The 27,049-nt window shown below is 34.0% G+C and overlaps 1 protein-coding gene across 1 annotated transcript in view; it reads right to left on the reverse strand.

Annotated features, from left to right (window-relative positions):
- The window catches only part of TMEM65 (transmembrane protein 65), a 66,697-nt gene that overhangs the window by 17,320 nt on the left and 22,328 nt on the right, over positions 1-27,049 (reverse strand). Inside the window, exon 2 of the mRNA XM_030795246.1 lies at positions 2,801-2,845. Within this exon, the coding sequence (XP_030651106.1) occupies positions 2,801-2,845 (45 nt within the window). The remainder of the gene's footprint in view (positions 1-2,800; positions 2,846-27,049) is intronic.

Here is a 27,049-nt window from a genome sequence, read left to right on the forward strand (position 1 = left end):
TTCCACCCTCAAAATTCATCAATATTCCTAAATGCTATTGCAAACTATAAACAATCAATATTTGATTTAAATCAAACTATAACTTCACCTCTTGCTACCAAAAACACACCTTACTTCATCTATTGGGTATATAAATTCAATGATCTGAGATATTAGAAGTGTAACTAGGTCACGCCTGTAATCCCAGCACTTTGGGAGGCCGAGGTGGGCAGATCATGAGGTCAAGAGATCGAGACCATCCTGGCCAACACGGTGAAACCCCGTCACTACTAAAAATACAAAAATTAGCTGGGTGTGGTGGCGCATGCCTGTAGTCCCAGCTACTTGGGAGGCTGAGGCAGGAGAATCACTTGAACCCAGGCAGCAGAGGTTGCAGTGAGCTGAGATTACGCCACTGCACTCCAGCCTGGCAACAGGGCAAGACTCCATCTAAAAAAAAAAAAAAAAAAATTGTAACTAGGAAGAACTAATACCTACATATTTTTTATACATTTATTCTCATTTCTTTCATATTTACATCTTCAGCAGAATATCGAGGGCATGGTAGATGCTCAAAAAATATTATTTCATTAAGTTGAAGACCACTAACCTGGAAAGGAAGAGAATTCCAGATTGAGGGAATCGAAGGCAGACTGTGAAACAGATTAAAAGCTGGGAATAGGTAAAAGACTTTATTCTAATTAATCTATAAAATTGCCAAGGTATAGTGAACATCCGTTCAACTGAGGACTTTTCTCAACAAACATTAAAATGCTGAGTTTTACACTACGTCCAAAAAAATAATCCCTTAAACCAACTGGTTATATGTGGTTATTAATTTTTAGAGTCTTTTATTCTTTTAATGCAGTTATCTCCACAGAAAGTATAATTGAAATATAATCCAGAAGTTATAAAAATTTGATATTACTATATTGAGCTCTGCACCTAGCAGGGAAGGCTAATAAGCACTCAAAAAAAAGCACTTCTACCCACAACCACTATAAATGACTAAGACCATGGGACAATACTATATATAGTATAAGAATACTATTATATTCAATATTATTATAGCTATACAACATTATATAAATCAGTACATAATAGGTATAAAATTGGTCATTTAAAATTTCTTCTTGTTTTTAAGTAAAAATGTCCAAGATCAAGGACAACATTTTTAATTACAAAGAATATTATTTAAGTTATTAAAGGTGGTAAAAATCAAGTAGAACATTAATAAAATGGGATTTTTTTTTCAATTAAAGCATCTAGCCTTAGTTTTTTAACATATTGCCTAAATCTGGTTATTTACTGAGCATTCAAAATTTTATAAAAAGCAGCTTCCAGAACCAATACACATTACAAATTTAACAGGTTAGAAGAGTATAATGAAATTCTAAAAATTCACTAAATAAAACACTTACAGTGAAGAGAAAGCTACTTAAGTACAGAAAAATAATGACGAAACTGGTTTGGATTAATTAGCATTTTGGGATTCATTTAATAGCATCTCTAAAATTGGCCAGTTACAAATATCTTAAAATTAGGTGATAAGGCCATTAAATTAAGATTACACTAATTGCTATCTTAATAAAAACTTGGTCAGTAAAACCAAGGAACTCTCTTATAACAATCACTTTGAACTATAAGATGTATGTTTTTAGTGTTTATACCTATATAAATATGTCCTAAAAATATAATTTATTTTAACTAAAAGGAAAAAATATAGTTTTTCAAAAAGTTAAATAAACATGTACAGAGCACTCCACTGGGCACCAGAGATACGAAGATAAATAAGACTTGGTTCCCAGCCCTAAAGGGGTTTAGGTATGATAACACAGCCACACAAACAGTAAATTGCAATATCACCTACAAAAAATGATAATAGTATACAGTATTATGAACTATAGATTGTATGAATCTAAGGTGGGAGAATCATACATTACGTGGGAACAGAAGTCTTAAAGAATTCTTAAATTGTTTTGGTATTTGAGGAAAGTTACTAATCTCTAATATAAATCACATTCTACCTGTCAGAGAAAAAGTAACTGGCCATTAGGTTTTTTAAAAAATTATATAAATTTGCTCTCTAGTATGTAACGATCTCCTACTAATTTGTGGCTTCTTCAGTTTACTCTCAGAAACACTATTCTATAACTTGCCAGTTGTTAGCAAATCACAGTTCATATTTAGCTTTAATTTACAACCTACTCTAATTCACTATACTGTTAAACAATTCACTTCTTCCATCTTTATAATAACATCCCAACTTGTTTTACATTATTTTGGTATATTCTTGAATACTTATTTATTCTTGAATATTTATTCCTATCATAATAGAGAAAAGAAAGAACACTAGCAGCATTGTAATAAGGGCCTTCTTCACATAGTTTTAAATAAACTTTATTTTTTTCATTCTTACAAACAGCCAGCCAGAAGCATTTTCTCTACCAGAGAACAGTTGTATCTAGCCTTGAGCCTAGAAATTCTAGTTCTGCATTTACCCAACTTAAATTCAAACTAAAGTAAATACATCCTTTTTCCTGGAAATTAAGAAAACGTCTATCATAAAAATAATTCTATTTCTAAATGGCAACAATATTTTAATAATATTAGATATTTTGAACAATATTAGATATTTTACGATATTGTGTTACAACCTTAGCCAAGTTTATAAACTTTGTGCTTCATATAATGAACAGGATAATCCACTCTATCTGGAAAGATTTCATTTACTGACTCTTCTGTGCTATCAATGAATGATACAGTTATTTCAAGGCCAAAAGATAGATGAACATATATTTAACAATTATAGAACCATTACCATATCTCAGCTGTCCTGGGGTGGGTGATGGAGCTTCCAATTTTTCTAAAGGGGAGAAAAAGGATGTGGGGCAAGAATTAGTTACTATAGCATGATATTTTTTATTACAATGAAGAAAATACCAGAAGATTTACAACGTGGGAGAATATCAGTGTTTATTCATAAATTATCTTTAGGTTAATGGACCAAACTTGTCCATACAGAAAATATTAATCAGTATGGATTAAATCAAAAGGCCAGCAAATGAAACTGAGCTCAGTTACAAGCCTAACGTGGACTCTAGCCCTGGGTAAGTTCATTTGTTTTTTGTTTTTCAGATTTCTTTAAAGTCCTTGCATCTAGACAATGAGTCTGTTTGCATTAATTACATTAGAAAAACACTTTAGAAATAAAGCTACTCTTCTTTAAGATGGCAACCCTAGATGACTTAAGAAATACGTAAACAAGCATCATTGATAGTGGAAAACATGAATATTCAAATAGATCTAGATATCTTTAAAATGAAGAAAATATTTTTAAAGCAATGTATGAAAACAATGACTTCACTGAATTGTATTTTGTTCCTTAATCTCTGTTGATAACTGAATATTTTAACTTTTATATTAATAGTATTATATAATATTGATATATATTAATATATAATATATATGAATTAATATATAATATAACTGAGTATAACATAACTGAATATTTTAACTTTTGGAACCTATACACTGGATAATAGGGTATTCTATACATTAAAACAACTTTTAAAAGTAGGGTGTTATTCAGAATCACAAGTAACAAAGTTTTCCCAAGTATAAGCCAGAGAGAATCTTTACGTGTCATCATTATATCTAAAAATTAACAATTATTACAGGCAGCAGCCTACCTAGTCTCATAACAATAACCATCTCACCATTTGTTTATGAGTAAACTAAGGTAAAAAGGTAGAAAATTCTACCTTCTTTATGATCAACCAACTGGACAGAATTAATTGTTATCATATAGAGAAGAACCATATAGTGGATCACTCTAAAGATTTAGTACAACCAGATTATCCAAAGAAACACATTACAAACTAGATATACATCTTCAAAAATATTTATTTATATTTTATGACAACAAAAGAACTAAGGAATTTAGTATAAAAAAGTAAAACTCAAATAAATCTCCATTGATAACCTACATAAAAGGAAATATGGTCCACATTAGTGACTGGTATTTTCCAAGTTCCATAATGGCTTTACAGTAAGAAATACACTAAAACCTCGAGTTTAATTAATTTTCATATTATTTAGAAAGTTCTAAGAAAGCAAACTTAAGCTTTATTTTTCCTTTTTTAGAAGAATTAAGAAATGAAGATATATATACTAATCTTATAGAATTTCACATCTGATTAAAATATATTCTTCTTTTTCGATTAGCATGATTAACTCAAAATCTCCTTTGAAAGCATCCAAGTGGTTTGCCAAATTTCTAACTAAGAATACAGGATACTGCTATACTCCAGAGAATTTTCTGGTGAAGTAAACATGCAAAAGTGGTTATTTACATACCAGAACTATTTGTTAGTTGCATTACTCTCATCATCACTACAGTTCTGACACTGTGAGAAGTCCTTGTCAGTTGACTGGAACATCTTGAAATACCTAAAAATTCAACAAGCAGGACCTCCCCAGTAGAATGAGAGTATATGGAGTCCTTGCTTTTACTTCTTCAAATTCCCAACTCATTGAGTAAAACATTAAAAATATTCTACAACAGTGAAGAAGAAAAGATAAGGGCTAGGCAAGTAAAAAACGTGTAGTAATAAAGAAAAAAATCAAATAATGTAATCAATATTCCTAATCTTTCTTTCCTACTACACATAAAAAATTAAAAACTAGAGGCAATAAAAAATGTTAAGAGAAAGAAATATAAAATAAAGGAGATATGGCAGGGAGGAAAACTACTGGCACAGAGGTGAAAGTAAAATCAACACACAGATTCTGCCTCCTGCTTCACAAAGAACTTACAGAGTACAAGAGGAATCAAGAAAAGAACATTTCCTAGAAAATGACAATCTTATTAGGAAGTATCCATCAAATTATTTTATTATTATTTTTTTGAGATGGAGTCTCGCTGTCTCTCCCAGGCTGAAGTGCAGTGGCACAATCTCGGCTCACTGCAGCCTCCACCTCCCGGATTTAAGCGATTCTCCTGTTTCAGCCTCCCAAGTAGCTGGGACTACAGGTGTGTGCCACCACATCTGGCTAATTTTGTATTTTTAGTAGAGATGAGGTTTCACCATGTTGGCCAGGCTGGTCTCGAACTGACCTCAGGTGATCCACCCACCTCGGCCTCCCAAAGTGCTAGGATTACAGGTGGGAGCCACCATGCCCAGACCAATTTTTTTTAAAATCAGAAGTTATTCTTTCTTATGTTAACTGAATCAAAACAAAACATACATCAGAAGTAAAAAAAAAAAAAATTACCTACAAAATATACAACGAAACTTGTAAATCAGCCCAAGGTTTCAGTCATCTGTATAGGTTTTAAAATGTAATTACTGCCAGTATAACATCCCTGTAAATAGTCACAATAAATCCCAGAAGGTTTATTTCCATATATATATATTTTATGAATTAATTTCAGGATTTTCTTTTGACATATAATAAACTATCTACACTTACACTGGAAATGTGTTCTGCTCCAATGTTTTATTAAGTGAACTATGGAGTTAAAACAGTTCTTTCCATCTGTGTGTGTGTGTATGTGTGTGTGTGTCTGTGTGTGTTATATACATCATACTCTTTTCCTTTTCTGGATATTTTAAAACAATAAGATAACTATTAAGCTTGTACTTCACCATACCACATTTGCCACATTACTTTCCATAATGGCTGAGTAACCTCTTATCAGAGGAATTCTCCTACATGGAACAACTACAAACCACAAACAAAAATACAACAAATTAACTTTCTGAAAGCACTGGAAAATTATCAAAACCGGGTTGATCTAGAGGGGAATCAACACAGAAAAAGAAATGACACTAAGTGAGTTAGTTACCTGTTTGTTGCAGCTTTCAGCCTGTGGGCAGGCTCCAGTCACAACATGCAGAGCAACTAAAGCTCTGATGAAAATTCCTCAGTCTATCTGTCTGAAGAACCAGAGGATGAGGTGCCAGGTAACCAAACAACTAGAAAGTGAGGGAGGAATCCTGGAAAGGATAGAGTCAGAAAGGAAGAGTCCTAAATTCTGTGCATACATTCAGTTCAAGTCTACAGCTGACTTGTGGAACCACACGTGTGCAGGGAAAACTCCAAAAATACTGACTAAGGGCAAAATAAGTAAAGATTTGAGGGCAGCCCACGAGAGTTTGCAGTTTGAACCTAAACATTAAATGCCTGCTAAAACAAACAAAAATCAGTGCTTTTCAGATGAACAAGACAGAATCCAGTGTCTCTACAATGTAGTAATTACAGTAATAACTAGGATACATACAAAATTACTTCACAAACAAGGAAAAAGAAAAATGTGACCCATTTTCAGAAGACAATAGAGACCAATCCCAAAGTCACTCAAATGTCAGAATTAGCAGACAAAAACTTTAAAGCAGCAATTAAAATTGTATTCGAAGATGTAAATAAAAATATTCTTAAATGAGTAAGACAGGAAATCTCATCAGAGAAACAGAAGAAAATATCGAAAAAAGAACCAATAAGAAGTTCTAGAACTGAAAGATACATTATCTGAAATTATAAAATTAACTGGGGCCGGGCACGGTGGCTCACGCCTGTAATCCCAGCATTTTGGGAGGCCAAGGTGGGTGGATCACAAGGTCAGGAGTTTGAGACCAGCCTGACCAACATGGTGAAACCCCGTCTGTACTAAAAATACAAAAATTAGCCAGGCATGGTCGGGGGTACCTGTAATCCCAGCTACTCGGGAGGCTGAGGCAGGAGAATTGTGTGAACCCAGGAGGTGGAGGTTGCAGTGAGTCAAGATCACACCACTGCACTCCAGCCTGGGCGAGACAGCAAGACTCCATCTCAAAAAAAAAAAAAAAAAAAGAAAATTAAAAATTAAAAAAAAAATTAACTGGATAGGCTTACAAGCAGAATGAAGGTGACAGAAGAGTTAGTGAAAATGATGTCAGATCAATAAAAATTATTCAGTCTGAACAACAGAAACTAAAAGGATTGAAAAAATAATAAACCTGAGTCTCAGGGACCGATGGCTAAATATTAAAAGGGCTAATATATGCTAATATATGTATGATTGTAATTAAAAGGCAAGTAGAGAAACTAGGAACAAAAACTCTTTGAATAAATAATGGCTACAAATTTCCCAAATTTAGTGCAAGACAAAAATTTCAAAAGATTCAAGAAGTTCAGTGAACTTCTAGTGGAATCAACATGAAGGAAAATAATCAAAAAGGAAAAAATCTTGAAAGCAGTCAGAACTAAATACATATTAAACACGAAAAAATGACTTAAGTATGCAGAAAGAAAATGGGTATCAGTTCAGTATTCTACATGCAAAAATGTATCCTTTAAGAATGAAGGCAAAATGTATTTCAGATAACTGAAGCTATAAGAATGTGTTAACAGTCAACCTGCAATACAGAAAGTGCAAGAGAAATTCTTTAGTCTGAAGGGAAATAGCAGTTGAAAAGTAAATTATTGAGGAAGGAATAAAGAGCATCAGAAATGGTAAACGTCTGGGTAAATACAAAAGATTACTTTTTCCTAGTAATTTAATTTAAATAGACATGACTGTCTAATGCAAAAATTGTAACACTGTCTTATAGTGTTTATAAAATATGTAGATGAATACATATGACATCATAACATTAAGGATGAACGGGGCAGTAAATGGACTGATCTGGTAATTTAGTTGCAACATTTCTATGATGAATATAAAATGGTCCAATATTAGCTATAAGAGTCTGAAAAAAGTTAAGAATATATGCTGTAATCCCTAGAGTAACTACACATACAGACGAAGTACAAAGAGCCCATAGTTAAGAACCTAACAAATAACTTGAAGGAGAATTTGAAGGAATGTTCAATTAATCAAAAAGAATGCAGGAAAGGAAAACAGAAACAAAATACAGAGGGTCAAACAGAAAACAAATAGCAAAATAGTAAACTTATATCCAACCATATCAATAATTACATTCAATTTTAATGGACTAAACACTCCAATTAAAATGCAGAGACTATAAAAACGAACAAAAAAAGTAAGACCCAACTATATGATATCCCAAGGATTACAGTTTAATAGGTTGAAAGTAAATGGATGGCAAAAAATATGCTACACAAACAGTAGGCTTATAAAGGCTGGAGCAGCTATATTAATATCAGATGAGGTAGACTTAAAGACAAAGAGTATTACCAGAAATAAACCAGGGACATTTCAAAATGACAAAAGGGTCAATGCATCAGGAGGCATAACAACTGCACGTTTATGCCTAATAACAGAATTTCATAATGCGCAATGCTGAATCTAACAGAATTAAAGGGCAAAACAAACACTTCCATAGTCATACTTGGAGATATAAAAGCCTTTTTCTTAGTAATTGACAGAAAACTAGGCAAAAATATCAGTAAGATATAAACTTGACTACCAACTATGTTGATCTAATTGATATTTATATAAAACGACATCCAACAACTGTAGAATACATATTATTTTCAAGTGCAGATGGCACATTCCTCAAAATAGAACATATGCTGATCCACAAAACATGTTAATAAATTTGATTAAAATCATAAATATGTTCTCCGACTATAATGGAATCAGTAACAATAAGATATATGAAAAAACAAATTTGGAAATTAAACATCTTCTAAATACATGGACCAAAGAGGAAATCAAAAAGGAAATCAGAAAATATTTCAAACTGAGTAACAATGAAAATGCAATATATCAAAATTTGTAGAATGCAGCTAAGTGAATGCTTGGGGGGAAATTTACAGTTTGAAATACTTACATTAAAAAGAAGAAAGGTCTAAAATAAATAATCTACAGTTCTATCTTAAGCTACAGAGCAAAGTAAACATAAACTAAGTAGTAGAAAGAAGCAATGAAACAGAAAGCAAATAATAAAGGAAAGAGTCAAAATTGGTTCTTTGAAAAGATCAACAAAATTAATAAGACTCTAGCTATACTGATAGACAAAAAGAGAATAAGAATTACTCATATCAGGAATGAAAGAGGGGGCATCATTACAGATCCCACAGATATTAAAAAGATAAGAGTATTATGAAAAACGTTACACCCAAAATTCAACAACATAGGTGAAATGGACAAATTCCTTGAAAAATATAACCTACCAAAACTAGCAGATTAAGCAAACAAAAATCTGACTAGCTCTAACAAAATTGATTAGTTACCAAAAAACTTTATATGTAAACACACACACACACACACACACACACACACACACCCCTTCCAAATCTAGATAGTTTCATTGATGAATTTTGTTAAAACATTTAAAGAAAAAACACCAATCCTACAAACTCAAAAGCTCTTCCAAAAAATAGATGAAGAAATACTTTTCAACTCATTTAATGAGGACAGAATAACATTAAAAACAAAGCCTAACCAAGAAATTTACAAAGAAGAGAAAACCAGATGACTATTCCTCGTGAACACAGAACAAAAAGCCTTAATGGCATAATAAATATTCTGCTTTCCTAAGTATAAGAGTTTATTCATAATAGTGGCAAAAATAACCACCATCCAAACTTCCTTACGTGTCCTCTTTCTTAGACATTTTCCAGTGAAGGAAAAGTTGCTCTTAATAGGATTCTATGTGTAGAAATACATAGGATAGAAAAATTATCTACAAAAATCCATGAGATAATATTTACATATAAATTTCTTTCCTTTAGATTTCACATTTTAAAGTCTTTGCTAAAGGGTAAATAAGATAAGACAGTTACTATAAACCGCTGATTTATGTTGTAGTAAGTCAAATGAAAATTGTTTGAAATGAGACTCTCCAATCTGTTCATGAGGAAGTAGAGTTTTAAGAAGTCAACAAAGCCTTTTCCTTTGACTCTGCTTTTTAGTCAAAACTGATTGTTATAATAGGAGTTTGACTGCAAATATTTTACATTAAACAAGCCATTTTTATATAAAAGTATTACATACTTATAGTTGCATATGTTAAAAGGATGAGGATATTGAGTTTGTTTTTTATTAAAAGGAATTTTGAGGTAAAAATTAGAAAATAACATCTAAAATACTAAATTTATTTGGTTTATTTTTCATTATAAAGCTTATATAATTATAGAAAGTTAATGAGATTCAGAAAAGCGAAAAGAAACTTAAAAGCATCCACAGTTTATCAGAAATAAATGTTTTAACGTATTGTCCTTTGATGTTTTTCCTATAAAGATATATACACAAAACTGTATTCTGCCTTTTCCACAAAAAATTAAATAATGAATATTTCCCACATCTTTAAATTTTTTAGGAAAATAATTTTATTTGTGAAAATTTATTTCATGATATAGTCATTTCATTAATAGCCTATTATTAGATATTTGTTATTTTTCATACTTTCAAATAACATTAACTTGTACCTAAATTATTTTGCACTCCTCTGAAAATTCCTTAGAATAGATTCCTATAAGTGGCACTACTGAACCAAAGAGAGCGAGAAAGAGCAACAGCAAGAGAGAATATATGTAAGGGTGATTTTTTTTTTATTTCTGCAAAATTCATTGCAGAAAAAGTATGTCAAGTTACCCCCATCTCACGGCATTTTTTTTTTAATGTTACACTCATATTTTCATGTTTTCAGAATGCAGGCAAAATGTCATTAAGACAAAATCCTTAAAAGAAAGTTCTAAGCAACGATTTCAAACTTATTTTAATTGACAACAAGATTCCAATACATAAAACAGAACAAGTCTGAATGTTCACGATAAGATTTAACCTGTATATCTCTTCTTTATTATACTTCCCTTTAAAAATAACTTCTTTATAAAAAACCTTCAGTCCAGTATTAACAAAAGCATCTAAAATACTTTTTAGGATAAACTACGCCTGATATATTTCTTTTTTAAATAAGTTATGCTACTGTTAAATTAAATTTGGCCTAAAGCTGCCTGAGTACATAGTGAACTGTAAGCTGATACAGTATGTAAACCAACTGCAACCTACCTTAGGAATATATTCTTAGCTAGGCCCGGTGGCTCACGCCTGTAATCCCAGCACTTTGGGAGGCCAAGGCGGGTGGATCACAAGGTCAGGAGTTCCAGACCAGCCTGGCAAATATGGCGAAACCCTGTCTCTACTAAAAATACAAAAACTAGCTGGGTGTAGTGGCGGGCGCCTGTAGTCCCAGCTACTCAGGAGGCTGCGCAGGTGAATCACTTGAACCTCGGGGGCAGAGCTTGCAGCAGTGAGCCGAGATCACACCACTGTACTCCAGCCTGGGCGACAGAGCAAGACTGTCTCAAAAAAAAAAAAAAAATATATATATATATATATATAAAATATTCTTGCAACAAGTAGCTGAATCTTGGCCAATCATAGCAGTTGAGCTTTCAGCCAATTAAGGCTGCAAACTGCTCACACATGTCCAAACAAGGCAGACACAAGCTATAAGCAAAAAAGCTATTTCTGTATATAATTTCCTTTTTCTATCTATAAATACTGTCTGCCCACATTGCTGGAAGAAGCTCTCATTGCTTCTCAATTGCTTCTCAAGCACTGGAAGTGCTGCCCAATTCATGAGTTATTTCTTTGCCCAAATAAACTTTGTTATATTTAATCTGTCTAATGTTTTTCTTTTAGCAATTTGGCATCAAAAGTGAAATCTGAAGTATACCTCCAGGAGCACCAAGTGTCCAAGCAAAGGGCCAGAGCCCATTGTGCACATTGATCCCTCTGATTTGAGCAGCATGAATTTGAGTTTTGAGCTCCCTGACTTTATTTGAGCATTTTTTACTAGATGGGGTTCAGGATTAGATTGGATTGGATCCAGTTGGAGGACTCAGGTAGGTACCTTTTCAAAGTGGTTTCCCCTAAATCTAAAGAGTCTGGGACTCCACCTTCTGGGACACTGGCTAACTTTATAGAGAAAAATTACAGGCCCAGAACCTGTGTATTTTTGGAAAAAAAAAATGTCCTTAATCTTACTAAGGACAACTTAGAATTACAGTGGCCACAATAGGGAAGTTTTAACCTAGATTAAATTGCTCACTTGTGAGGTGTATCAGAAAAAAAAGGATCCCAATGTCACAAAAGCAATGGGATGCATTCTTTAACTGGCAAGCAGAGGCATTTAAAAGATAAATCAAAGACGGCCTCTTTAAAAGCTTCTTTACAGAAGGCAAGTAAAAACATCTTAAAGTCTTTTTCACAAATATCATTCAAAAGTTGTAGCTATCTGGGCAGGAAATATTATTCTACTGGCCAGAAAAACAATTTGGATCCAGGTATTCTTTAATAAATTCATGAGTGTTGTATTATTGTACGTGGAACATGGCTAAAAGTTTTAAATGAAAGGTGTAAGATCTGTTTCTGTTTATATGTTTATGTACGTCTGCATCTATGATGTCTATCTATGTGTGTGATATTTTCTATTTCCTTATGATATTGCCAAATTAAAGTGTATAAGAATGCTACCTAATTGACTTAAAGAAAAATAAGCACTTAGATAAATGAAGTATTTGCTCAGAAAAATAGGAAATGACCCAAATGATTTTTGAAGCTCACATGACTTGGGTAATCTTTGGCAAATAAGAATATTATTGGTTTGATTAAAACAGACATATCTTCACAGTTGTTAACATTAAAATTAACACAGATACATGACTTTTCCTACCTAGGTTTACTGGTGAAATAAACTTATGTTATCTCTACATTACAAAATTCATCAGCAAGAAAAGTAATTTAAGATGATGACTAGCTGTTTGATGTCCCATCTTGCTAAGCAATCCAAGCATAATTATTAAAAACGAGTGAGTTAAATAGAGGTAAAAGTCCCATGTGAATGATGTCTTCCCTATACCAGAAGGTTTTAACATTCTTATCATCAAGAATGGAAATTTGAGGCTGAGAAGAATGTGCACAAACAATAGGCCTAGCCAAAAATCCAAAGAAGATAGATAACATTTTGCTTCTTCTACAGTTTCTTATTACAGAGACTAAAGATACTTGGGGCCATTAGTAAACACGTTCTGTGCCACACTGACAAACTGTGCTATGAGAAAGTACATGCTTCCAGATATTATGATTCATAGATTTGCAAATCTTCACATGGCTGGTGTGACAAATAGTTCACAGTTACTTGCTTCCTAGTGTCCTTTGGAAATTAAGGTCATTAAGATTTCAGAATTCTAATTAATATATATACTAAAATTACTAGAAATAAGAGAAATAATTTTATATAAAGTATAAAAGAAAAGTAATACACGATTTTGGTAAGCAAAAGCTATAAAGTATGAGGCTGTTTTGTTTCATTAAGGGAAAATGTAATTTTTGTTTGAAAGTAGAATGACTGGTCATCCCAAGATGAGAACAGGAAAAGTATAAAACAAAATCTAAATGCAGAAGAAAGTTGTAGGTTTGCAAAGGACAAATCTTGTAAAAAGAATTTTATGTGTGACAAAGCCAGCTAAGATTAGAAGGGAATTATTTATAAGTTTTTCTAAAAACTGAGCATTAATATCAAAAGTATACTAATACAAAATTAGAATTTGGTCCCCTGTATTAAAACAGTAAGAATTTCTTGGACTACTGGTCTACTTTCAATAGGAAATTGTGAAAAGTTTTTCTTTACCTGTTAGGTAATTGATCTAGGAAACAGATTCTGTGTTTTACCAAAGTAATTTCTTGTGGTCCATGTTGCTTTTATTGGGTGTTTGATCCCTTAAGAAAACAAAATCTTCTCTATTAAAATTTAGAGCTAAGGTTTCTCTACAACTATGTAGCTTTCTGTATTTACCTTTGAAGTCTTGTAATTTTCACTTTTGTTAAATGAATGACTACTGTTCACAGAGACCTGTCACCCTATTTTAGTCACGTATTTTAAACATTTGATATTTTTGACACATTTCCCAAAATTAGGTTCTTAATAAAGTGTTTTTCTTGACCTCAACTTTGATTTTCCGGTCAAGCCCTTGAAACATCTCCTATATAAGCATTCAAAGGAATGCTTCTCCTTATATAAAAAGACAGATATTAAACTAACTGGGCTTATATGACATATTAAATTATATGAGAAGTATTGCCAAATAAGTAATGCTAAACTTTGAGTTTCATTTGTATGGATGTGTTTCAGAAACTGTATGAAATTCATAGCAATCTGATAGTTCTGGTATAATACAATCAGTCATCATTCTGGTTATTATATTCAAATGTTGTATGCAACACAAATAATCAAATTTCCCTGTCAACTGTATCATCACTGTAATGAACTCTCATCAAATATTTAATCATAGCCATTTTAAGCTTTATCATTCATATTTGGTTAATTATTTACTCTTGTACTTTCCTGAGCAACTATAAGCCTAAAGGGTTACGTCTTCAAGGAGATTCATGTAAAGAACTCTGAGAAGTACAAGTTTCTGATAACTTTAAGATCATACCATTGGACTGAGTACAAGAACTCTAAGGAAGAAACTCATTGGTTCATAAAACTGCTAACCCAACATAAAGCAGAACAAGAATTAATTAAATACTAAGGAAATGCCTTGGCAGATTTTCACAGTAGGTCAGCCAGTACTGAAACTGTTAAGACACGTAATTTGAACGAACTCTATGAGATTAATCCAAGTCAAATTACCTATGATAACCTATATAATAAACAAGTGTTATGCACCTGAATTAGAGAAATAAAATTGTTATTTAAAAGGATGTAAATCTAATGTTAAGCATGGGCTCATGGAAAGCCTGGACAGCTGCCTGGTCATTCCTGACTCCTGAAAGCTTCCCTTATTAAAAGCTCTGTACTCCATGACTCATCATAGAAGAGATAAAACGATCCAAATTACGGGGAAAAATTGTTTGAGTGACTGTTCTAAGATTGCTAAAGTGGTTTATAACTAATGTTTGGTTTGGCAAACCCATAATTCTGGTAAGATAATGAAAAACCTCAGGTAATACATTTCTAGCACCTAATGAATCATTTGACCACTTACAGATGAATTTCATTCAATTACCACATTTAACATAGGTTTTATGATTATATAGAAGCTTTCTGATTGTACATAAGGCCGATGCTATAAGAGCAACTAAAAGGTTATTCGAAAATATGTTTCCTTTATAGGGTATTTCTAGAGAAATCTCCAGTGATAAAGGTACTCATTTCAATGGAAAAACTGTAAAACAATTAAATAAGGTATTACAAACACAATGGCATTAAACAAAGCTCATTTCAATGGACAAGTTGTAAAACAATTAAATAAGGTATTACAAACACAATGGCATTAAACAAAGCTAACTGAATTGACTTGATGGCCTTGGTAAAAGGTATTACCAATTGATGGCAATCAGATCCACTCCACTAGAAAACATAGATTGATCCCTTATATAACAGTTACTGGAAGGCCTATGTCCCTGATAATAGAACCTCATATATCCACCACTCTTATAAACTCTGACATTATTCAGTATTGAGAGGTTTAAATGCAAGATGCCAAAGTATATTATCATCAGGTAAAAGAAGCCCTTCATGACCCACCAACTGATGACAATCAGACCTTTCACTATCTAGAACCAGGAGTTTAGGTCTTTTGAAAAAGACACCATAGAAAGACTGCCCTTGACTTCTGTTGGAAGAAACAATACCAACAGGTTCTCTGCAGTAAAATTTCAGGACCTCGAGTCTTTGATCCACATCTCTTAACTCAAGAGGGCCTCTCTAGACTCTTGAGACTGTATACCAATCAGAGACCTCAAGGTAAGGCTGACTAGGAAAGCTTTTTATTTTACCCAGAAGCAGATGGCATCCTGGGTAAACCTGTGAACAGCTTTCCCAAGATTACAGATCAAGACTTCTGTGTCACTATGAAACCTGTGCCTCTTTTCCTCTTTGGCCTGTGTTCCCTTTTCTGTTTATATATGGCAAGATAATGTGATAATTAAGATTTCATAACCAACAGCTTCTGCAATTGAATGTTAGATATGTCATGTTACTAACAGTAGGCAAAACCTATAGTGAGGGTTTTGCAGTTAAATTACGCCAGAAATTGCATAAGAAAACCAAAGGACGACGATTTGACAGTTTATAGGCAAACGTGTAACCCTAATTCCTTGTCAGTAGCCTCCAACCTTGCAATGATTCCACTAATGGAGCCTTAGACAAATATTGCTAGTGCTTCTCTAATAGTAGCCTCTAACGTATAAAGCATTTCATAAGGAACTGCCTGTTGTGCACCTCCAATATACATTTTTATCTGTGGAGGATTTTATGATCAACCATATATGTGGGTAACTCCATGTATCAATAAGTGGAAAATAAGGAACCAATGTGGTTTAGGGATTCTAATGGTATCACTGTCACTCCATAACCAACTGGAAAATGAACATTGGTCTATACCTCTTAATTTGCAATATAAAATAAAGGGGAATTTGCCAGCAGGTACAAATCCCTCTAAACAGGCATTTTTATTTTTATTTTTATTTTTTTTTGGTAAAATACTCCTTCCCTGGCTTGGCATAAATGTAAATGAGGTTATGATTAGAAATTTGTCTCAAACATTAGCTACTACAGCTGACTCTACTGCAAAGGCTACAGCTGCCCCCAGCAAACTTCTTCAAATTCTCTTGCTAAAATTGTTTCAGACAGCATCATTCCTTTGGACTCTGCTGTCTGAACAAAGAAGACTGCATGCAATAGCTAACACCTCCTGCTGCACTTGCATAAATATATCTGGTATGATAGAAACTCAGTTGCCAGAAATCAGTAAGTAAGCTACTTTGTTAAAACAAGTAGATTCTTCTTTGGCTCATTTTTGATATGTTTGATTTTGATTGGTTCAATTGACAGGAGCTCCTGTTAAGAAGTATACTTCAGTCTCTTAGTATTATCCTCCTGATAGCCATAATAGTCTCCCTGGTGCACCATATCCTCTCTAGAGTATTAAATGTTCATGTATAGCCATCCAATATATATCAAATGGCCTCGCTATGGTTAGAACAATAATAACATCAAGAGAACATAAACGTTCAGCTTACCTGACATTAACAATTGTGAATTCCATAGAGACCAAACAAGTCTGTTATGATGGTGAGTGACAAAGAATGGTGTCAACGCCCAAAATTTTGGTCAGTCTCTCAAAATTGCGAGACTGATCAAAAGGGGGAAATTGTTAAATTAAATTTGGCCTAGAGCTGCCTCCATATGTAGCAAACTGCAATCTAATTTCGTATGTAAACAAACTGCAACCTACCTCAAAGTATATTCTTGTAACAAGTAGCTGAGCTTTGGCCAATCATAGGAGCTGACCTTTCAGCCAATGACAGGCTGCAAACTGCTCAGGCATGTCCAAATAAGGAAAACACCAACTTGTAAACAAAAGGCTGTTTCTGTATAGCACTTCCATCTGTCTATAAATACTGCCTGTCCATGTGTTGCTGGGAGGAACTCTCTAAACCTGTGCTGGTTTGTCACCAGTAACAGTTCAGAGAGCTGCCCAACACGAGTTGTCTCTTTGTTCAAATGAATTCTGCTAACTTTAATTTTTCTAAAGATTATCTTTTAACACTACTAAGAGATACATCCTAAATTGAAAATCAATAGACTTTAGTAAAAGAAATGTGCAACACCTATAGTTTCTACATTTTAGCCTCCATCATAAAATTACAAAACATGTTAACAACAATGGTGATGCTGGAACACAGAAACAGGGCTAATGGCAATATACAGTGAGCTCTATTATTTAATAGAAACTATAATTTGTCATTTTCATGTTGAATGGTCCATTAAATTTAACATTATTAATGCATTCTTACACTGCTATAAAGATACTACCTGAGACTGGGTAATTTATAAAGAAAGGAGGTTATTTATTTATTTACTTATTTAGAGATGGAGTCTCGTTCTGTCACCTGGGCTGGATTGCAATGGTGCAATCTCGGCTCACTGCAACCTCTACCTCCCAGGTTTAAGTGATTCTTCTGCCTCAGCCTCCTGAGTAGCTGGGATTACAGATGCATGCCACCACGCCTAGCTAATTTTTGTATATTTTTTAGCAGAGACAGGGTTTCACCATGTTGGTCAGGCTGGTCTGGAACTCCTGACCTCATGATCTGCCTGCCTCGGCCTCCCATAGTGCTGGGATTACAGGCCTGAGCCACCGTGCCCTGCCAAGAAAGAAGGTTTAATTGACTCGCAGTTCCGCATGGCCGGGAAGACTTCAGGAAACTTACAATCATGGCAGAGGGTGAAGGGAAAGCAATGCATATCTTACCCGGCAGCGAGAGAGACAGAGTGTGCAGGGAAAACTGCCACTTTTAAAACCATCAGATCTCGTGAGAACTTCCTCACTATAATGAGATCACCATGGGGGAAACTACCCCCATGATCCAATCACCTCCTACCAGGTCCCTCCCTGGACACGTGGGGATTACAGCTTGAGATGAGATTTGGGTGGGGACACAGAGCAAAACTATAGCACACACTTTACAAGGTGTGTAAATCCATACTTAAAAGAAAATCTGAAAAACAAAGAGTCTTATTTCCTAGTCTATTTTTTTTATTATGTTTTCATGGAAATAATGACTCTCAATGTGATATTTCAGCCTATTATCATGGATGTAAAAAGCAATATAAAAATCACAAATGAAGATAAAAATCCAAATTATTTATAATAAACTTAATAAGAAAAGTACCAAAGCAGCTTCACCCTGAGATGACAGAAAAGGAACAGCTTAATGCATATACTACTCCTTTATTACAAATAACTCAGTATTCTTTAAGTGTCTAATTATGCAGTTTCTGACCTTTGACCACCTAATATTTATTCCAAACTCACCCCAATATCTTTCCCACAAAAGTGCAGGAAGTGGACATGGCAACACAAATCACAGTCTGGCCTAATTAGAAGATTTATGAAAATAATAGATATTAAACTAGTGAGTTTCAGCAACTATTTGGGGACCAAGGGTCTCAGTTACCCATAATTCTGAACATCATGAATAACTGCTTAGTCCTTTAATAGAACCGAAAGTTCAAATGGGTAAGGTAAAATTTACAATAAATATACAACATATTAAAGAATACAAACTTAAAATGCAAACCATGCTGTAAGCAAAATAATTTAAGCAAATCAAATGCCAAAAAGTCTAACATGCACCAAAAGTGGTTTACAAAGCAACACAGCAGTGTTTTTTTTTAAAAAAGAAACAAATTAATATGGCCAAGTTATATACTTACAAAACCTGACATTCAAAATTGAAAAATGAACGTTAAGCTTTCTAAAGTTAAGCTCTTTAGAAATAGCAGAGCTTAACTTTTAATTTAGTAGATTTTAATTAACCTGTCTTTTTAAATAGAAATTTTAATTGTAAAAGGACTTTTTAATTATTTCTAAATAAATGTCTTATGTAAAACCCATAAAGGTATTTGAGTGTAATCTTGTAATTTTATATAGCATTTAAAAGTAATTACTGCAACATATATGTTATGTAGAAAAGAAATTTCTACTTATAGCTTATAAAAACTAACATTGTAATAGAAATTGGAGACTTAGAATGGAAGAGGCGAGAGAAAGGCGAGGGACAAAAAATTACCTATTGGGTACAACATACACTATTCAGGTGATGGGTACACCAAAAGCCCAGACCTCATCACTACACAATTCATCCAGGTAACTACAAACTACTTGTACCCCTAAAACTATTGATTTTTTAATTAAATAAATAAGCAAATAAAAGAACTAAAACCGTCACGTTGTTAACCTTCCAGGGAACTTACCATGCGACCTAGGAGTTCACTGCAACCTGTTACCTAGAAGCAACTAATGAATTCCAGACTGGTGGAGGCCAGTGGTATAACAGCTGAGGACAGGAGTTAGCCAGAAGCAATCACGAAGAAAACTATAGTATTCAATTAATCAATCACCTTATTAATGTACTATCCCTATTAACTATTTAACTCTGACTTAAGTAATAGTAAATAATACAGGTACAATAATTTTTCTTTTTTTTTTTTTTTTTTGAGGCAGAGTTTCGCTCTTGTTGCCCAGGCTGGAGTGCAATGCTGTGATCTTGGCTCACTGCAACCTCCGCCTCACGGGATCAAGTGATTCTCCTGCCTCAGCCTCCCGAGTAGCTGGGATTACAGGCATGCGCCACCATACCCGGCTAATTTTGTATTTTTAGTAGAGACGGGGTTTATCCATGTTGGTCAGGCTGGTCTCAAACTCCTGACCTTAGGTGATCCACCCATCTCAGCCTCCCAAAGTGCTGGGATTACAGGTGCAAGTCACCGTGCCGGGCCAATAATTTGTTTTTGTTATTGCATTTCATGGTAGTTTTTTTTTTTTAAGGATAATCAGATATACTACTGATCTGTAGTTTTACACATATAACTTGTGTACTTCAACAACTATATATACTTCTAAACACAGAAATTATATTCCTTCCCTTCTTTTATGCCTATGGAAGATAAAGAAAATAATTACCATATACAATGATATTCCTTTTTTAAAGGCTAAGATATTAAAACAATAGTACAACTTAAAAAAATAATCTTGTTGCTTTTACTTATTAGATATAGAGATGGTACTATATAATTTTTAGTTTAAAAAATCATATAGCTATGGATAATACTGTAGAGAAAAAGCCTAAGGCAAGCTAGAATAAAATAATTTATCTTGGAACATCGTAAATGGTAGCTCTGTGAGTAGGGCTACGCAGATTCGCAAACATTTTAAAATAAAATTGTTCCGTATCTAGGAAGCAGCAGAGGTTTTTCGGTGTATGATATATTATCTTCTTCCCTTTCAATCATGCCCCAAATAAGAATTCTTTCACAGAACGTTTAAGCTGAAAGAATTCTTAGAGACCATGTGCCAGTAGTTCTCAATATGAAGTGGTCCCTCCCTGCTAGAAGAGGTTTAGATATGCAGGGTTGTTTGGGATATGATAATGACTGGAAAATGCTACCACCAGCATTAAGGATTCTAAACTTCCTACAATGCACAACAGAGTACTTCATAACAAAGAATTATCCAGCCCAAATACCAGAAGCACACTCACTGTGAAATACTGACTTTATTCTCCACTTTGAAGATGTAGCCACTTAGGCCCAGAGATGTTAAGTGACTTACTCAAAGACACACAGCTAGGTCCAGAACTCAGATTCTCATTTTCCCATTCTACTTCTCATTCAGTTAATAAATTCTCAGTAGAAAAACATGGCAGAACCAAGAATCAATTGTATGTAAATATATAAAACATTGTCAAAACACTGGTTATTCATTAGTATCTGAAATTGAAATAAAACTGCAATTAGCTAAAATACTAATATCCTCTTCAAATTGCTTTTTTTCCTCTCATAAAATGTAATTCTCCTTCAGATACACTTTTTTAAAAAAACACTGAAGTTAAAATAAAGAGGAGAAAATCAAATGATACATCATAGTTACCAAATAAAATGTTTTTTGAAGGAGATATTAGGTGGTTTCTGCTGGATGGTTTCAGAACAACTGGAAACTATTACATGGTTCCAAAACAACTGGATACCCTATAGCCTAGGGCGAATCCACTGCTAACACTGAAGAAATGTATTAGAGTGAAAAACAGCACTGAACTAAAAAACCAAAAGACCTAACACAAATATCTACTCTGATATATAATTAGTCACTAAATCTTCAGCAGGTTACAAGCCCTCTGGGTCTTAGTTTCATGTTACAAAAAATGAGTTCAGGTCCTCATGATACTTTCAAGAGATGCACCACCTAAACATTCATAAAGAAGCATACTACTCTAAGTAGGGATATAACCAAACACTGAGTTTCAAAAGGCAAGAGCACTGACAGGCAAGTCCTACTATCCATTATCGTTCAGCAGCACCTGATCTCCTAGTGATACTGTGTGCCATAATCTATAAGAATAAGTATCTTATTAATAGAATAAAATTTGAATTTTATTTGAATAAATTTGAATAAGTCTCAAGTATTTGAGGGCTAATTAAAATATCTTCAGAATATTTCAAAATTAACATTTTATTCTTCAAAATACATTTGCATTAAATGTTTAACTTCTACATGCAAACTGAGATTTAAAATTTTTAATATTGGAGCTGGCAAAGTAAGAGTATACTGGGGTATTTTTGCAGACAATGTACTAATACGTTAATGTCTGTGTGTGTGTGTGTGTCTGTGTGTGTGTAAACACATTAAGCCCCTATATTTCTCTAAAGTTCTTACAGCTTAGTTTTTGCTGTTTCTGCCTGACATCATATATACAGTCTGAGTTTTATTTAACTCTTATCCCTACAAAATTTCAATTGGTCCACAAAATATTTCAGACTCCCTTTCATACGCTGTGTTATACTTCTTAGGCAAAGTATCTAAATCAAATAGTAATCAGAAATAAATAAAACAGGGACAGAGAGATACTTGTTTTAATCTTTCTCTCTCTCACCACTCCCTCTTTCATAACATACCCCTACACTCTGTCTCTCTCTCTTTTTCTCTGTCTCTCTCTCTCTCACACACACACACACGCACACACACACAACTTCTACCATCACCATAGCATGTAACCTGAGTTAGATATCAAGCTGAATGGTGGCTGAATCTAAAAAAAATTCATGAATGACCTTAGTATGAACTTATTTAAGGCTGTCAAACTATTCAAAAACGTATTTTTAAAATACTGAACATTTCCTGAAGTTTAGTTACTGTACTTAAATACAGTCTCTCTTTGAAATATTCTGAAGTTTCACTGTGTGTGGCCCTTTTTACCTACTCATTTGTCCTGAAGAAATTCATAGACTTTGCTGCTTCTTATGTTTCACTTGCTATGGTTATTTCAACAATTTTTAAATATTCTATTTAAATATAATTAAATATAAATATTTTGCCTTTTCTTAAAGTTATAAAATTTAATCCTTCAGTTAGTTGAGCATGCAGTTATTGTTCCATCATACAGCCAAAAACACTAATGCAAAAACAGAAAAATTAGGCATTCTGTTTCAAAAAAGTAAGAAGTTCCATCAAATAGATGCTTCACTACTTGCAATCAACACTGTTAAGACTGTACTATACCAAAACTATCAGGGGTCTCTGCTGAGGATACTTCCTTCGCACGCTTCACAATGGCAATCTCAGGTTTGGGATATCTGCATGCTAAAAATATTTTAAAATCAAAATATATTCACGCAACAAAATAACTAATATATATATAAACTTTAAAATATATATAAAACTTAAAAGGGCCACATGCTAGTATACAGGCAGTCTTTGCTTTGCACAGTAATGTGGGGTCATATAACTGATAATGCAAGCTTAAACTGTGCAAAACAGTCTTAGTAACCAATGGGAAAAGTTGTAATCATTCTGTGACCTTTCAAATGTTTTTGTCAAAACATGAAAAACTCTCTTATTGACAGGTATAAATGTAAAGGACAATTTCGAAAATAGTAAAACTAATGTTTATTTAGTATACTTTAAAACAATAGAAACACTGATAGTGTTGTTTCTTTGGAAAAAACTTATCAGAAGTAGGTTTAACAGTGCTAGTCTTCTCATATAACTTATCATATAACTTACAATATGCAGCGAGCATCTTTCCATACCTTGATAAATTGTCACACACTTTTCTAAATCTGGATTAGTTTATAACATTTTATCCTTTACATTTTCAACGTCATGAAATATCTCCAAGGGTTCCTTTAATGTGAACTTTTTGTCAGGATCACTTCCCCTGAAACGGCTTCATCTTTTCACCACAACCTCCTCACTTTCTTCATTTATATCCATAAGTTCACCCTCCCTAACCTCCTCTGGATGTATATCTGGAGTCTCTTAAATGGCAGCAGTTCAATAGCAGTATCAATATTCCCACACTCAGCTATTTCTTCTATACTCCATTTACACTTCACTGGAATTTCGCTTCAGCATTTTCACTTTTTGTTTCTTGGCTGCACTGTTATCTTTTTTGGTCCATTTCCTTTTGATTATCCATTTTTGTAAAACATCATGTTATCACTGGGAGACAAGGAGGAAACACACCTACATGCTTTGCTGTCTGTGTGTGAACTGAATGACAGATATATAGCAACCAATCACCAACAGACTATTAAAAAAAGCAATGTGATTGGTCATGATCATGATGTACATATGTTTTTACAGAGTGATTTATGGACTGAGGAGCTAGCAGCAAAATTTGTACTTTATACAATTACTGAAAGTTATTATACGGCACTAAATGAAATTTGAACTGAGTTGTTGGGAACTGGTGTTATTTAACTAAAACATGGTTACTGAGATTCATGCATATAGAAATTATATAAAGCAGGGATTGCCTATAATAATGAAAAATGAATTATTAATGAAATTAGCATAAATCCAGAGACATAATAGGGCATTAAAATTTAATATACATTTATTTTTTTCTGCCTATACAAATTAGTGTAAAATCAAAGGAACAAGATTCTCTTTCTTAGAAGTCAAATGTTTTCCACTTAAATTCCTTGAATTTACTATCATTTAACTATCAGTCAAAGAGTAGCTAATCTATAATAAAGCAGAGTTCAATGATTAAATTTTGTATTTAAAAACAAAAAAACCTTCATCATATTTCAACTAGTAGGGTTTTTTTTTTGTATCTTCCTTTGCATTTATCACTTAAAAAAAAAATCCTTAAAAGTTATTAAAGGGAAAAAAATTACAGAAAATAGCCCCTGATCGCAAAGTATGACATGGAGTCAATAGGATGTACAAACAGACGTGACATGATTAGAGAACAAAAAAATACAGCGTAAGTCAGCTGGGCACGGTGGCTCACACCTGTAATCCCAGCACTTTGGGAGGCCGAGGTGGGCAGATGGCCTGAGGTCAGGAGTTTGACACCAGCCTGGCCAACATGGTGAAATCCAGCCTTTACTAAAAAAATACAAAACTTAGCCAGGCACAGTGGCAGGTGCCTGCAGTCCCAGCTACTCAAGAGGCTGAGGCAAGAGAATTGCTTGAACCTGGGAGGCAGAGGTTGCCGTCAGCTGAGACCACACCACTGCCCTCCAGCTGGGGCAACAAGAGCAAGACTTAATCTCAAAAAAAAAAAAAATTAAAAAATAAAATAAAATAAAATAAAAATACAGTGTAAGTTTCCAGAAAGGAGAAATTATTTCCCTAAGAAGTGGGAGACAGACTCCAAGAAGGGGTGGAATTTAGCCTTTAAGTATTGCAAGATTTCAGTAAGTGAGGGAAGGTGGGATTTCTCTTCCCTTTCCCATAAAGTTCTGTCCAAAAGCCATGAGGAAGAAATGAGTGAGGCAGGCATCTGTGTAGGAGGCAGGGGAAGCCACAGTAGCCTAGAACAGGGTTTTAGAGCTCAAGCAGTGTGAGGTGTATCCACACAGGGAGGTCAGTCTGGTATAAGGTGTCAGAACCCAGTTGGGCCGGGTGCAGTGGCTCACACCTGTAATCCCAGCATTTTAAGAGGCCAAGGCGGGCAGATCACTTGAGGTCAGGAGTTTGAGACCAGCCTGGCCAACATGGCAAAATGCCGTCTCTACTAAAAATACAAAAATTAGCCGGGCATGGTAGTGCATGCCTGTAATCCCAGCTACTAGGGAGGATGAGGCAGGAAAGTTGCTTGAACCCAGGAGGCAGAGGTTGCAGTGAGCCGAGATCGCGCCACTGCACTCCAGCCTAGGCAACAGAGGGAGACTCTGTCTCAAAAAAAAAAACAAAAACAAAAAAAAGAACTCGGTTGAGACAGGCTTCCACATGGTAAGGGGAAGGGATTGTGTCTCAGGGTGTCAGTGCCCAAGTTGGTGCAAGGAGGGCATCTGTATAGGAATATGTGGGCAGTAGTGGTGATGAGATTTTGGTGACAGACAGGAGCAGTGGTGAAAAATAAATAAATATATTAAAAATAATAGAAGCTAGGAATTTCTCCATCAGAGAATGGAGTTAGAAATACAGAAAGTGAGAAAACTAGAACATGCCCTGTGGTATTAGCTTAGTATTGAATAAATTGTAATGAATCTTTATAATACATAGAACACACAGAACTATAAATAATATAGCTTTTATATATAAATACATATATTTATTTATTTACTAGCTCTGTCCACTCTTAGGGCAACATCCTAATAGTTATGAGCACACCTAACGCCCAGATCTTGGTTTCTAAATACCATTCTACACTGAAAAAAAAAAACAACAGAGTTTCTTGTATAAATGGCTGATTCTAAGGCTAGGGCAGGAAAAGTGCAAGATGAGTCTGGAACATCTTGTGGAGTATTCAAGCCAGGAATTATTCAAAGAGTAATGAAGACACGTCAAAAAGACAGAGACACCAGCTTGAAGGGGTTCCTACTGGCCAAATACAGGGTAGCTGGAAGATCAAAAATGATAGTAATGAATTATAATCTACTGAATAGAATATATTGATATAAATTGTTAAACTGAATGATGAGGAATGGGATATTTCATAGACTCAAAGTATCACTTCACAAAAGACTTATAAATTATAAAAAGGAAAATAGTAACTTTAGAGTGCATAAGTCAGATAGATACCATGTTAGTCAAATGTCCAAAGTTAACATCATCAAGGACAAATTGAAATCATGGGCCAAATGATAGGATGAAAAGAATATAACAACAATCCTGTGATACTCCTGCCAAAGATGCATAACTGAAATATATTCATGAGGAAAGAGAGAAACCCAAATTGGTTTCTCTCAAAGACGTGCTACAAAAAACCCAAAGACATGCTACAAAAAAACTGGTCTGTAATCCCCAAAAGTGTCAAGATCAATGCAACTCAAGGGGAAGACTAAGGAACTGTTCCAGATGGATGGAAATTAAAAACAGGTAACAACTAAATGCAACGCACAATTCTGATCTGAATCTTTTTGCTCTAAAGAATTACTGAGATAATTGGTGGAACGTGAATGACATCAGAGTATTAGATGGTAGTAAAGTACCCATATTCTATTGTGGCTATCCAGGGCAATGTTCTTGTTTATAGGAAATCCATACCACAGTACTCCCGCTGCAGTGGACAATGTGGTACATAATCTGATCCTTAGCTGCCGGAAGTCCTGATAAGAGACAGCCCTCAACAATCAGTCATCTT

Source organism: Nomascus leucogenys, chromosome 16, assembly GCF_006542625.1.
Source record: "Nomascus leucogenys isolate Asia chromosome 16, Asia_NLE_v1, whole genome shotgun sequence".
Classification (NCBI taxonomy): domain Eukaryota; kingdom Metazoa; phylum Chordata; class Mammalia; order Primates; family Hylobatidae; genus Nomascus; species Nomascus leucogenys.